Raw genomic sequence first — 15,193 nt, forward strand, 5'->3', positions numbered from 1 at the left:
GCCCCCTCTGAGAGTCTGTGACGCATTCCTCTGCCTTTTACACTGCTCTCCACCTCCTTACTCTGCGTCCACCACCTCCTCCTCTCCCTCTTCTCTCTCCTCTGCTGTCCTAAGGCCAGAGGAAGGAGGATCAGTGTGTACAGAGTCAGAGAGAGAGAGAGAGAGAGAGAGAGAGAGAGAGAGAGAGAGAGAGAGAGAGAGAGAGAGAGAGAGAGAGAGAGAGAGAGAGAGAGAGAGAGAGAGAGAGAGAGAGAGAGAGAGAGAGAGAGAGAGAGAGAGAGAGAGAGAGAGAGAGAGAGAAAGTCAGAGAGAGGGAGAGGAGAGTGGCCTGTGACTGTCCTGGCCCGGGAGGGAGGGGAGGAGAGTGGTTTGGCTGTCTGGTCTGAGACAGAGGAGGGCGAGAGAGAGAGAGAGAGAAGAAAAGAGAGAGAGGAGTGGTCAGTGCCTGCCCTGGCCTGAGAGAGGAGACAGAGGAGAGAGGAAAGGGAAGAGTGGTTGAAGAATGAACAATAAGCTATCCCTCATTAGCAACCCTGTCCTCATGCCGGACACTTTCCCCTGAGGGACCAACTTCAAACCTGGTTTACCCGCTCGCCTCAACACCACCGTAGCCCTCCGAGCTACAGCCTATCCCTAAGCTTCGGTGTGTCCGGCAAATGTACTTATCTCGTGAGAGTGTTTTCAAACCCCCTCTGCTACAAAACCTCATACAGATTTGAGACCAGCCCAAAGAATTAACCAAAACGTCATTACTGTACATCATGTCCTACACAGTTTGATTTGGAGGAATGAGAGGAGATAGGGTCTTCTTCTCTCTGCTCCGGCCCAGCCCCTCTATGTGTGCAGTTAGGTAACCCCAGTCGTGCCTGGGCCTGTCCTCCTGTCTGCTCTCCACTGCTTTATGAAAGGCCTGCAGGCTCATACTGTACACATGAAAGGTCACATGGAAAGAACCTTGTCCGGTCTTGTCCAATCATCAGTTAGGATACTGTTCTGAGGACTAATGGCAGGTCTGCTTGCTACAGTATCTTGTCTCGTCAGAGAAGCGATACTTGCCTGAGGGGCAATGTTAAACCCTGCTGTCTCGGTTAATCTGTTTCTGTCTCTGTCTCTGTCTCTCTCCCCCCCCCCCCAGCCCCTCTCTGTATACCAGCAGAAAGAAATGTGCATCCCATAAAAGGGAACCATCTCTGCTGAGAATGAGAAGTACTAAAACCATATGAGGAAGGTCAAGGGTCAATCCATTAGCGCGTTCTTCATCAATCTGACTAAAACATGTTCCTCCCGCGCCTGGTACCGATCTGTCGACCTGAAGACAACATGAAAACGAACATGAAACCTTGAAACGCTACGAACTCCATGAAGTAAATTCAATAAAGATACTATCTCTTCTTCCTCATAAAACCTGCACTTATGGACTCGCTCAAACATCTGCGTTCATAGTCATATGGTTACAAACACACACACACACACACACACACACACACACACACACACACACACACAGCCCTTCAAACTCTGTATGCACTGTCACACTTTTGCATACTTCATTCATTCTATGACTGAATTTCACACACACACTTCTCTCAGGTTACACACTAGATGTCAACGCTTCACTTCACAATAGTCCAGTAGCCCAGATTATTATTTTAGACAGGAAGCTTCTGATTGTGTTGACCCCATTGTGTGTGTGCCTATGCTGCTTCCTCGGGGGAAATACTGGAACTGTCTGAACATGAGTCATCTCCAGCTTGGCCAAAATTAGTTGGTATACAGTTCTCAGACGTAGTTACTCTATCTACCGTTCACTATAGAAGAAGCCTCACTCTGGGTGTGGAAAGCTACAGGGTATACAGGCAACAGGGGAGGCTGGTGGATGTAGAAATCGGAGGACGAGCTCCTCAGAATGCATGGAATAGAATCAAACACACATCTGATGCATTCATTCTAGTCTTGCAATCACACACCTGATGCAACCGATCTGATCCTAAACTGATCAGGCAACCAGCCGATGATTGTTTTGAGCAGGTGTGTGTTTTACACCAGGCTGGGACAAAATACTGCACACACAATAGCTCCCCTGGGCCAGAATTGAGAGAAGACTTGGTGTGCGTGGACGTTTAGCCGGTAACAAATCACTCAAGTGTTATGATTGTTCCTGTGCAGGTGTTCACATCGCTAGCCTGTGCAGTGCACACCCAGTAGCTGGAGAAAAAGGGTAGGGCTAACGTGTGTGCGTGAGTGAAATGAAAGAGTATGACAATCAGGCTGAGAGTGTCTGTGTGTGTGTGTGTGTGTGTGTGTGTGTGTGTGTGTGTGTGTGTGTGTGTGTGTGTGTGTGTGTGTGTGAGAGAGAGAGAGAGATAGTGTGTAACTGACCTGTGTGTGTGTGTGTGTGAGAGAGAGATTGTGTAACCGTCCTATCTGTGGGTGTGTTCACACCTCTAGCCCCAGCAGTGTCCAGAAGCCGGGACAGCGCTGCTGACTCATCAGGTGGGTGGCTGGGAGTGAGCAGGGAGCCAGCAGCACCAGGCAGGCTTGACAGGTCCGCTAAGATCCACACACAAGTGAAAAACACTGCTGCGGGCCGGCTCCTCTGGACACGGGTCAGATCGGGCCTCAGAGAGTTCAAACGCTGTTTGGTTTGTCTGGTTCTCCTGACAGGTTGAAGTCTGAGGTCCGTGATGGCGTTTGGAGTGGAGCGTCAGTGTTGTGAGAGCTCTTGACCACGGACTTGATCAAACAAGACGAGAACATGAGGAGAATGAGACTTTCTCAGCTGGACGATGTTTTGGAGTTATTCTGCTCTTTTTCCTTGTTCTGAACCTCAAATACTGGGCCTTTCTGTTTGGTATCGTTTCTGCTCGACATTCTGCTCGTCCGTATCAAAAATCTGCCTCCGAGTAGCATCATTTAAACGTTAGAATTTTCCTTTTCGATTCCTGAGTTGTGAGCATTAATTTATTAGGCACACACACACACACACCATAAGCCTTATTACCATACTCTTTCAGTATCTCTCTCTCTCACGCACATACACACACACACACACACACACACATACACTTTCTATCCCAGGTTCATTTACATACTCTTTCACCATCACCCACACACACACACACACACAACACACACACATTATGCCCTCTTCCGAAAAGGAGGCACCAAACGTGGGTCCTGTCAAACAAACAAAAGCAGCTGGCATATCTCCCATGCCCACCCCACCCCCTCACACATTATGCCCACTGTGCCGTAGAGAGACATTCCAGCCACAAGCCAGGCCTGCTGGGGGTTAGTTATGAGGTTTCAAAGCTAATTAGCCACTATTTTAAATCACTTTACACTTTTATTGGGGCCCATTCATTTAATCCCCTGGGGTTCCATGCTATTCAGTGATGGTGCCACAATATGGCAAATGGTGTAACTGAGCTATTTCACCGACATTGGGGTCCAATTTTGTTCAGCAAATAGTGCTGAGCAGAGCAAAAGAATACAGTATAACTCTAAATACATTACTCTAAAGATTTTTATTGTAGCTTGAATGAACAAAACCATCACTGTTTTGTGAACAGTCTGAAAATACATTACATATCATGGAAACGCTAGACACAGTATTCCAAACTCCCATTGAACTATTTATTTTTATTATCTCATTGAGTCTATTAGAAATATTACGGTAAAGATGGCGGACTACCAATTTGTTTACAAGCAAATCGGGCCTATTATTACCGACAGTATATGTGTGCTGCTCAGGTCGATCAACTACACAATGTATTACATTGAAGAAAAAACAGCCCACATCTTAGTTTGTCCTAGGCAGCCAGACTTAGTTTGTCCTAGATAGCCAGACTTAGTTTGTCCTAGACAGAATTGGAAGTCTGGACCGGGAGTTTTCCGTGCTGTGTCAGAGTCGTGTCTTTTGAATTACTGCTCCAGGTCAGGCTGCCCCACAGGTTTTCTCCTTAGGGACTCTTTCTTTCTGTTCATGAATCAGTCTGAGCATGTGCAGTGAGCTACTCAGTTGAGCAACAGAGACCCTCTCTACTCCTCCCAGTGTCTGATTTAAGATGAGTCCTGGGTACATTTAGCCTGTTTTAATAACTTAGCTTGTCACAGTGCCATAGTTGTCATGTAAACAACAGCATTGGCCTATTGGCGAGGAGAACCTGTTGATAAACTCAACAGTCATGATCAGTAAACAGCATCACTAGTGCAGCTTGCCGTTAGTGGATGAGTCTGTGGTCTGAGGGTTTGAAGTGGCCTCTCTCGTTGTGCAACCCTGTTGCTTCCTCCTTTAGCAGCATGGACACGGAAGTCACAGTTCTGTATGTGCGTGTGTGTTCATGCATGTGACGTGTTGACGTGTGTGTGGCTGTGTATGCGTATTTGCGTGTGTGTGTGTGTGTATTTGCATGTGTGTGTATTTGTGTGTATATTTGTGTGTGTGTGTGTGTGTGTGTGACTAGTAACATCAGGAGAGATGAGGCAGGTAGGATGACACAGTTAAAGTGTGGAGTTCTCAGTGTAACTTTACTATGAGTCCCACTCCCCGTATCAATCACTTGGAACGCCTGTCTAACACCCTGTCGAGGCTTGGCAGTAAACCTACCATGGTAAACAAACACATCAGTCGAATCAGTTAAACATAACATTAGGTGTCTTCACCAGCAGATGATGATGGTGTTACTGGGCCAGTTTGTATGTTACTGGGAGTAGGAGGAGAGAATGCCTGCTTTAGTATTCTTGACCCACTTTCCCACTTCCTGCAGAAGTTTTCTCTGGGGGTGCAGACATTATAGATGGGAGAGGGTGTGTGTGTGTGTGTGTGTGTGTGTGTGTGTGTGTGTGTGTGTGCGTGTGTGTGTGTGCGTGTGTGTGTGTGTGTGTGTGTGTGTGTGTGTGTGTGTGTGTGTGTGGTGGGTGGGTGGGTGGGTGGGTGGGTGGGTGGGTGTGTGTGTGTGTGTGTGTACTCCCACCCCTTATTTTCTCCCCATCTGTTCTTCCTCCCCCCCCCTCCCCTTCCCTGTGAGATGTGAAGCAACTTCTGGCACACGTGGAAAACCAATCAGTTCCCCTCACCAGAGAGGCCCAAACTCTGACACACTGACAGTCCCGGGCCCTGGGGAGGGGAGAGGGGTGGGAGAGAGGGGGGCCCTGGAGGAGAGGTGGGCCCTAGGGGAGAGGTGAGAGAGGGGGGTACTGGAGCTCTGGGGAGGGGGGTGGTGGGAAAAAGGGAGGTACTGGGGGAGAGATGGGGGGGGGGGGGTCAGTCAGGTGTAGGACTAGGGAGAGGGTGTTGGGGCTTTTTGGAAGAGAGGGGGGTAGACATAGGAGAGAGAGGGAGAGGAGAGGGGGGGACAGCAGAGAGGGGAGGAAATCATAATGGAGGAGAGAGGGGAGAAGGAGAGAGGAGGGGAGGACTTAGGATAAGGAGGGAGTGATGTGTGTGGGAGGGGCTGTTTTGTTTGGGAGGGGGAGACTGGGGTCTTCTGAAGGCTGTTTGAGAGAGGGAGGGTTCTGTGGGTGGGGGGGGGGGACTGGGGTCTTTTGAAGGCCTATCTGGAGGAAAGGTAGTGAGAGGGCAGTGTGGGAGAGAAGAGGTGAGTGTGTGTGTCTGTGGAACGGGGAGGGGGGGTTTCGGAAGGGAACAGGCTGTTCCTATTGAAAATGTAAATCTTGGGCAGGAATTTAATGGGGGATCACATCATGACGCAGCAGGGAAAGTTGGCTGGTGTCAGCCCTGAGCCTAACCCGAACGCTGAGGCTTCTATAGAGGAAGTCTGCCCCAAACCCAAATAAAACACACATCTTAAAAGCCTTGGCTCATCTGAGATCTGAGGCGTATAGTATAGTATGCACTGATCCCATACGACTGCCAAGGACAAGAAAAGAACTGGATGTTCTTCCATACAGTCTCCATACTGTATACTATGTATCGCTCTCTCTGGGATTCAGCAAATAATGCGCACATGCAAATTGGGGTACTCTGTGTTCAACTGTGTTTTTTGCTTATATTGATCAATAAAGAAGACTGACTGTTGCATGACATTACAGTAATGGTATGCATTTCTGTCCCCCCTTTTATCTGTCTCTCTCTCTCTCTCTCCCCCCCACTCTCTCTCTCTTTCTCTCTCTCTCCCCCTACCCCCCCACCTCTTAGGAGTAGACCCCCCAGGGATGAGGGATGGTGGACCAGGGAAGTCCAGAAGAAGTCCCCTCCAGACCCTCTACAACAACGCTGACCAGGTACCAAACATGATTCCATGATATAGTATAGGGATGCTCCGATCTGGATTTTTGGGGCCGATACCGATCACCGATTTTTTTCCTCAAGATCAACCGATACCGATACCGATACCGATTTTTTTAAAAATACATAACTGTAGGCCTACTGACTGGATAGCCTACATATTTTTTGCTTTTTAGACAAAAGTTTTGATCCATTAGGCACCAAGCAAACGCAGACCCATTTTTATGGCATAGTAAAAGTCTGGCCTATCACCCAGTTAGGGCCTGAAGCCCAAGTCAGTCGATATGGCTGTATAAAAGACATCATAAACGTGGCCTTCATGGTTTACATACTATTACGTCCTCCTATGTTCTCTGTTCAGTTATCTGTCTTCCCCAGGGGGGATTTTTGCCGATCACCGATCGAGTCATTTGGAGTGAAATCGGCCGATTTAAATCGGTGGCCGATAAATCGGAGCATCCCTAATATAGTACATACTAGTCCAAAAGTATGTGGACACAATTATGATCTGGGACTGTTTTTCATGGTTTGGGCTAGGCCCCTTAGTTCCAGTGAAGGGAAATCGTAATGCTACAGCATACAAAGACATTCTGGATCATTGTAGGCTTCTATCTTTGTGGCAACAGTTTGGGGAAGGCCCTTTCCTGTTTCAGCATGACAATGCCTCCATGCACAAAGCGAGGTCCATAATGACATGGTTTGCCAAGTTTGGTGTGGAAGAAATTTGCTGGCCTGCACAGAGCCCTGACCTCAACCCCATCAAACACCTTTGGGATGATTTGGAACACCGACTGTGAGCCAGTCCTTCTTGCCCAACATTAGTGCCGAACCTCAGTAATGCTCTTGTGGCTGAATGGGATCAAATCCCTGCAACCATGTTCCCAAAGCCTTCTCAGAGGAGTGGAGCCTGCTATAGCAGCAAAGGGGGGACCAACTCCATATTAATGCCCATGGTTTTGGAATGAGATGTTCAACAAGCACATATGGGTGTGATGTTCTGGTGTCCACATACTTTTGGCCATGTAGTGTATGAGCTGATTAAAACACAGTCATACCGTATGCATAAAATAGTGTTGTAATTTCTGAATGCTGAAACCAATATCTACACAAATACCACAAAATAAAAGATGAGAATCTCACCTTTAATCCCATGGTAATTGTTTAATTTCAAATCCAAACGTTTGCCGTGTAGAGCCAAAAGAAGTCAAACATGCTTCACTGTATCTGGGCTGAACAGCTAAGCTAGCTAGATAAAGAATAGACTTTTGTAGTCTCAATCTGGTTCTCTTTCCACCTGAGGTTGGTATGAGGTTGATTAAGTCGGCCCAGATGTACCCTCACACACACACACACACGGCACTTTGCATCTGGAGCAAGTATTGATGTTGGACATGGCCAAATTAGATTTGGTGTACTCGTATTAGATTTCTCCTACAGTATTGTGTTTCGATGATCTTGGGTTTCTCAGTTGAAGCGTGGCGGTAGTGTTAGGACCGTCAACACCATTGTACTGCAGCCAACCGCCCTTCTCTCACTGTGTTTCTCTCGGGGGAGTTGGAGGTCACTTTGTGGGCCTCAGAAGTGATGCCTGACATCGCGGGTGGTTGCTATAGAAACAAAGCCACAGTGTTATCCACAGGATATTGTAAGACTGTGGTGGGTGGACCGTGGACCCTCTACAGTCTTTCGTCGTCGACGGGGGGGGTGGAGGGGGGGCTAAATCGTATATGCTATTGATGGGGCTAAATCATATGGACCTACAGTAGATGCAGTGCAAATCCCAAAGATAACGTCGCTCACGTGTAAAAATATTTCAAATATTTTCGGTTCATTATGACACTGTGACAAAGACATATTAGACTATGGCGGGACAAATTAGACTGTGGTGAGCCGCCACAGTCTAGGTAATTAATGGGAAACACTGAAGCCAGTACCCCCCTTAACCGGGCTTTCTGTTCTACTCCCAATACCTTAGGAATCCTAGCTTTGCTGAGTGACCTGTGTGTGTGTGTGTGTGTGTGCCTGCATGTGTGTCTGTGTGTGTGTGTCCATATACATGCGTGCATGCGTATGTGTGTGCGCCTGTATGTGTTTGCGTGTGTAGGTGCTTTAGAGAGAGAGAGACATAGCGATACAGAGAAAGAAAGAAAGAGAGAGAGGGTATTGTGTAACCAGTCTTATCTGTTCTCTTCTCTTCCTGTCTTGTCTCTTGGCGTCCATCCACCTGGCAGTTCCCAGCTCTCTGTTCATTATTCTCAATCTCAGACTGGGTCACAAACGTGCGTGCACACACACACACACACACACACACACACACACACACACACACACACACACACACACACACACACACACAGACACAGACAAATACACACAAATGCACATGCACACACACACACACACACACACACACACACACACACACACACACACACACACACACACACATATGTAGCACCATGGCCCAGAACCTCTGTTAGCTCACTGATGCCCTACCATCTGGTTTGAAAATATTGACACCCCTACACATCTGTCAGATAATGCACCACTTCTCTCAGAAATGTGTTGCAATTACAAATGCTTTGGTATTCACATGTTTATTTATTTTGTTTGCATTGGAACAAAACAAAACAAAACTGTAAAGGTTACACGTTACAGGTGCTGGCAATGTAGAAATCACTCTTGCAACCAGTTAAAATGGCGAAAGGTTGACTCAACCTTTGTGTTCAACCTTCGTGCTTCAAGTCAACAACCATCTTGCCGGTGCCAAAGACCTCTGCTGCAGTGGGCCTGAATGACTTCCGCCTTGTTGCGCTCATTTCATCATCATGAAGTGCTTAGAGGTTGGTCCTGGCCCACCTAAAAACTCACCTTCCCCCCACGCTAGACCTCCACCAGTTTGCCTACCACAAGAACAGGTCAACGTTCCTGCGTGTCCACATCTCCAAGGACCTCTTTTGGACCCTCAACTCCTCTTCCCTTGTTAAAAAGGCACAGCAGCGCCTGTACTTACTGAGGAGATTGAAGAAAGCCCAGCTGTCTCCCAGGATTCTGGCCAAATTGTACCAGATGTTTTGGGGTTGCGTTGCTGCTTCTGGCACCGGATGCCTTGACTGTGTGCATGGCATCATGAAATTTGAAGACTAGCAAAGAATTGTGGGGCGCAATGTCGGGCCCAGTGTCAGAATGCTGGGTCTCCGTCAAAGGTCATGGGTCTTCCAGCAGGACAATGACCCAAAGCATACTTCAAAAAGCAAACTGAAATGGGTTGAAACAAAGCGCTGGAGAGTTCTGAAGAGGCCAACCATGAGTCCAGATTTAAATCCCATAGAACACCTGTGGAGCGTTCTCAAAACAGCAGTTGCGAGAAGGCACGCTTCAAATGTGAGCAACCTGGAGCAGTTGTCAAAAGAAGAGTGGTCCAAAATTCCAGTAGAGAGGTGTAAGAAACTCATTCATGGTTACAGGAAGCGATGGATTTCAGTTCTTTTTTTCTAAAGGGTGTGCTACCAAATATTAAGTTGTAATTAATAAACCAATACATTTGTCCAGTCCATTTTTTGAGTTCTATGTGGAATGATATCAGACTTTTTCTCTGCTTTTTTGTTGTTGTTCCAATGCAAACAAAATAAATAAACATGTGAATACTAAAGCATTTATAATTGCAACAAGACCATCGACCCATTCAACGATTCCTTTGTGACCTGTCGTCACAACACACAGCAGTTGGACTCTTCCAGTCAATCTAACCGTTAATCTAACTTAACATGATGTAACAGGTTTAACCACTAACAATCTATTGTTGCACAACTAACTGTCTCTGTCAGAGGATGTGGTTGGCTAGAAGTGATCACACAGGCTTAGTCATTCAGGTTTATTAGAAATGAATGTTACTTAAAACAGGGCTGTTTATCTTCCTCTCTCTCTCTCTCTCTCTCTCTCTCTCTCTCTCTCTCTCCCTCCCCCTTCCTTCCACTCTCTTTTTCAAATCCCCCCCCTCATCTCCCCCTCCCCCCCTCCCTCTAGTTGGACTTATCAGCAGCGTCTTTGCGGGGTCGTAGGGACCTCCTGGAGGAGGCGTGTCTAACCCATACTAGAAAGCGGAGGGTGTTGACCCCCGATGACCTCCGACACCTCATCGTTGACGACAAACATGGCATGCTCTACTGCTACGTTCCTAAGGTAACACACGTGGTTAGAGTCAGTGTGTAGCTAATATTGTTATTTCTAAACATAAACATTGGAATTCACAGCCTAATAAGTGTCATTCACAGCCTGAGAAGTGTAATTCAAAGCCTAAGAAGTGTATTTATAGTGGAGTTGTCTGCTGTATTTTATGTACCACTGATTTGTTTTTAAGTGCTTATTGTAAAGTATTTACAGTTGCATTTTTACATATGAGAGGTATCATATGGTCTCTCTCTCTCTCTCTCTCTCTCTCTCTCTCTCTCTCTTAAGAGTTGCATTTTTCTGTATGAGAGGTATCATATTGAAGAAAGATGATTAGTTATTTTCAGTTCAGCAAAACGGTGTTGTTCCCAAAGGAGTCCAGCAGTAACAACATAACATTAAAACGTGCTTCATTTCTAAGGTGGCGTGCACCAACTGGAAACGCGTCCTCATGGTCCTCACAGGCTCCAGCCACTACCGCGACCCCCTGGCCATCCCCGCCAACGAGGCCCACGTGGCTGGAAACCTCCGCGCCCTCTCCGAGTTCTCCACCGCCGAGATCAACCGGCGCCTGCGCTCCTACCTCAAGTTCCTCTTCGTGCGCGAGCCCTTTGAGCGTCTGGTCTCCGCCTACCGCAACAAGTTCACACGTCGCTACAACACGGCCTTCCACAAACGCTACGGCACCAAGATTATCCGCCGCCACCGACCCGACCCGGAGCCGGACGCGCTGGAGCGGGGGGACGACGTCTCCTTCCAGGAGTTCGTCCACTACCTGACAGACCCCCGGACGCAGCGCGAGGAGCCGTTCAATGAGCACTGGGAGAGGGTCCACTCGCTGTGCCACCCGTGCCTCATCCACTACGATGTGGTGGGGAAGTACGAGACGTTGGACCAGGACTCACAGTCTGTCCTGAGGCTGGCCGGCGCCGAGGACGAGGTCCGTTTCCCTGCCTCGGGGAAGAGCACCAGGACGAATGGGGACATGGCGGCCCGGTTCTTTAAAGACATCAGCCCGTTTTACCAGAAGAAGCTGTTCAACCTTTACCGAATGGACTTCCTGTTGTTTAACTACTCAACGCCGCAGTACCTGAAGTTCACATGAGGGCCGGGTGAATCCTGAGTGTGTTCTGGTTACCAGGAGAGGCTAGTGGAGGTAGGAATTGGAGGACGGGCTCATTGTAATGCATGGAATGGAATGAGGAACGATATTTGATACCATTCCTCATTCCGTTGCCTGCATTACAATGAGCCAGTCCTCTGATTTCTGCCTCCACTAGCCTCCAATGCTGGGTTCCCAGTCACAGATGAATCTTACGCCTAGGGTTAAAAAAGAGTCTCCGCTGAAGATGATATTTGAGACCTGGATTAATCTGTGGTCAGGAAACCGGCTCATGAATGAATGATCAAAAAGACCGTCATCAATGTTACTGTTATTTATAAGTCCCATGCGTTGTCTGATATCAGATGTTCACTATGGAGACTACAGTCTATCTTCTCTGTTCCTGATGTGGCTTAGTGGAGAGGTACTGTACTGGAGAGAAGCAGGGTCTTCTCTGACAAGTGTGTGTACAGGTATGTGAATATATGTGTGTGTGTGTGTGTGGGTGGGTGTTTGTGTTCTGTAGAGAACTGGTTGTGTGCAGCTCCTACAGTAGGACCACCTACAGTATCTCAACCAGGCCTTACGTTTTATTTATATGATTGTCAGAGTATTTATTTTGAATAGAGAATATGGAGTCATGGACGCTCTTTATATTAACAATATTTTGGACATTCCAATTACAATCCCAGTTTATGAATCTCATTCCCTCCCTGCATGTGAAGCTGATAGCTGTGTTGTCTTATCCTTTGACTAGGCTATTGCCAAATTAAATAACTGTGACCACCAGTCCATACATCAAAGCAGGGGAGCCCGGTAGAAATCGGAGGACAGGCTCATTGTAATACATGGAATGGAATCAAACATGCTTGTTTGATACCATTGCTTATTCCATTCCATGTATTACAATGAGCCTGTCCTCCGATTTCTACCTAGGAATTAGCTGCCATTTAGGAATTAGCTGTTACTCTATTTAGTTACTCTAAAACAGTATACAGTTTGTGACGGGGCCCTGCTGAATCTGCTAGCCTTAACAGCCAACATTAATTCATTATCAAAACCAGTTTAAAGCCAAGGAGGAGGTAGTCAATTTCATATTATGGTTTTATGAATAACACTCCTTTATTTCCATTAAACATAGCCTATATACCTAACCATTCCCATCTTCTTTAATGTTAAATAGTTTTCACACAACCTGTTCATTTCAATGCATAGGCCTAGGTAAGTCACAGCTTATTCATTTAAGGGTTCTTCCCAATGAATGTAAGAGTGGCGCTGCTCCACGCTGTAAACTCGCCGGCGCTGCGCCACTATGTAAACATTTCAAGACAAATTAAACTAGATATGTAGTAATGACAGTCAATATCTGTGATCGCCAATGACGTCGTTGTTAAAAACGATGGGATGACCCTGAACTAGAAGTGTGCTAACAGACTGTATATGGCCTAGCATTCCCGTAATAGGCCGCTGGCAGGCCGGACAGTTTGCTAATGGCAGAAACGGCCCAGGTTTCCCTCTCCCATGCTCACCTCTGTATTTAGCCCCCGTAAGTCAACACGCCGCATAGCTGTGGTCTGGCTAAGCTAACGCTAGCACTCAGGGCCCTCTCTGTGTCGCTACCCACAGCCAGGGACGCTGCAGGTTAACACCCTGGACTGGGCCTCTGATCTTGTCTGGAAGTTTAGTTTGTTATTATCAGGACTGTGGGTGGTGTTCATGGAAATGTTTCTTCCTTCAGTGTTTATTGTTATTTGTTGTCAGACAAGCTGGGTGGTATTCCATCAACACCGCTAAAGCAAAATCCATGTTTATTCTAATAAGTCTCCAGAGATTTATTTAAAAATCCAGGCTTATTTTGATAAATTTCACGAGATATCAAAAATAAGCCTGGATTTTCCTTTAGCGACATTGATGGACTACCCCCCTGGTGCGGTTGGTGTGAATGTGATCCAGGGGAGGCAGGCGGAGGTTGAAATCGGAAGATGGGCTCTTTGTAATGCATGAAATGGAATGAAACACGTGGGCCTCCACCAGCCTCCCCTGACTGAGAGATACTGAGAACAACTGCCCCCCCGAACACTTTCCCCGCAGAGACCAGTGTTAGATACCAATGATACCATCTGTTCCATGCATTACAATGAGCCTGTGACTTCTGCCTCCACCAGCCTCCCCTGATGTGATGCCGCATTGCAACCTTGTACAGAGTCTTACTGTCTTCACATACTGGTATCTATCTGCCTATCTGTTTCCAAGCTGGTGTTAAGGGTATATCTTTTTTTTCTTTTTCTTTACATTTGTATTATTTTCTGTGAACTGGACAAAATAATCTTTTGAGGTATGTTCTTAATGTGCACCCATGAACAATACTGCTGTTGAAGAACAGCATTTTTTTTGTCCAGCTACGGCCACCCCCCGCCCTCATTGGAGGCCCTAAGTACTTTGTTTGTTTTAATTTATTTTAACACTTTATTTTAACAATTCCAAATAGATGTTATCTACTAGATACTTCTCTCTCTTTTTTTAAACAAATACTTAACACATGTCACAGTGCTGCCTTGCAGAGTAGTCTGGCTGGTCCATATCCTGGATGTACTATCACATCTTTTCAATTAATATGAATATCATCCCATGTATCACAATGAGCAGTAGTGAAGTTGTGTTCAGACTTGTTGCGTAGACTGTGTTTCTGCATGCAACAACAAACAAGGGTAGAGTGCGGTTCTGAATGTCTGTAAACAAGAGTAGAGCGAGTCACTGCATGTCTAGGACAACAGAGGCCTCAGTCTACACTGACACTTGACAGTTACATTACTTCCAACTCATTTGGTGAAGGACATGCCAGTGTTGTTTACTATACTAGTGTGGAAGAGTCCCATGGTGTGTCCCAGTGTTACACCCTCTCCAGGGGAGGCTGGTGGATGTAGGAATAAGAGGACAGGCTCATTGTGTTGCTTGCAGGTCTTTGATACCATTCCTCATTCCATTTATTACAATAAGCCCGTCCTCCGATGTCTACCCTCACTCTCTCTTGAGGCTCCAAAACCTGTTTTTCTTTTTTCTTAGCCCAGCCACCATCCGCCTCATCGGAGGACTTAAGTACTTTGTTATATTTATTTTTTGTTTTTTTTACATACATATTGTATCTACTGGAATCTACTCTGAAACTTACTTCACACCTGCCTCAGGGACCCATAATCAATCATATTAATATCAACACACTGTGAATGTAATACCTTGATTGTACACCGTAAGCAGTCTTTAAAACAGTCATGTTGAGGTGGTCTATAACTACTCTCCTTGAATGAGTAGCCTTGGCCGAGACCTGAAGACTTGCATTAGCTCCCGGAGTGTTTGGTGAGCAGGGGACCAAGGTTTGAACCCAGGTGCAGCAGCGCACAGCAAGCAGAGACAGACAGCACCACTGGTGGTCACAGACTGTACCTGCACAGTGATTTTATTATTGCACAACAGACTGCACAACAGTAAACACATGTCTCCCTTTATGTACATTTATCACGTATATGATAAACCACAATTTCAATGTCAAAATGAATACAACAGACAACACATACAAACATGGGACTTGAGAGGTTGATAGCAGCGTTATGAGTAGTGAAAGGCATTTTAAGGTGGTGTTTCTTTTATTTAAGTCTCCTCATTGGGTAGAGAGA

General features: G+C 46.5%; 1 protein-coding gene across 1 annotated transcript in view; it reads left to right on the top strand.

The window, feature by feature from the left end:
- LOC308160244 (carbohydrate sulfotransferase 11-like) overlaps positions 1-11,525 on the top strand; it is a gene marked incomplete at both ends in the record, with an annotated part of 11,946 nt that extends 421 nt beyond the window's left edge. Inside the window, 4 exons of the mRNA XM_080534162.1 lie at positions 2,449-2,493; positions 6,161-6,246; positions 10,277-10,432; positions 10,842-11,525. Coding sequence (XP_080390288.1) covers positions 2,449-2,493; positions 6,161-6,246; positions 10,277-10,432; positions 10,842-11,525 — 971 coding nt within the window. The remainder of the gene's footprint in view (positions 1-2,448; positions 2,494-6,160; positions 6,247-10,276; positions 10,433-10,841) is intronic.
- Between the last annotated feature and the right edge of the window lie 3,668 nt (positions 11,526-15,193).

Source organism: Nansenia antarctica, assembly GCF_963989245.1.
Source record: "Nansenia antarctica genome assembly, chromosome: 6".
Taxonomy (NCBI): Eukaryota; Metazoa; Chordata; class Actinopteri; order Argentiniformes; family Microstomatidae; genus Nansenia; species Nansenia antarctica.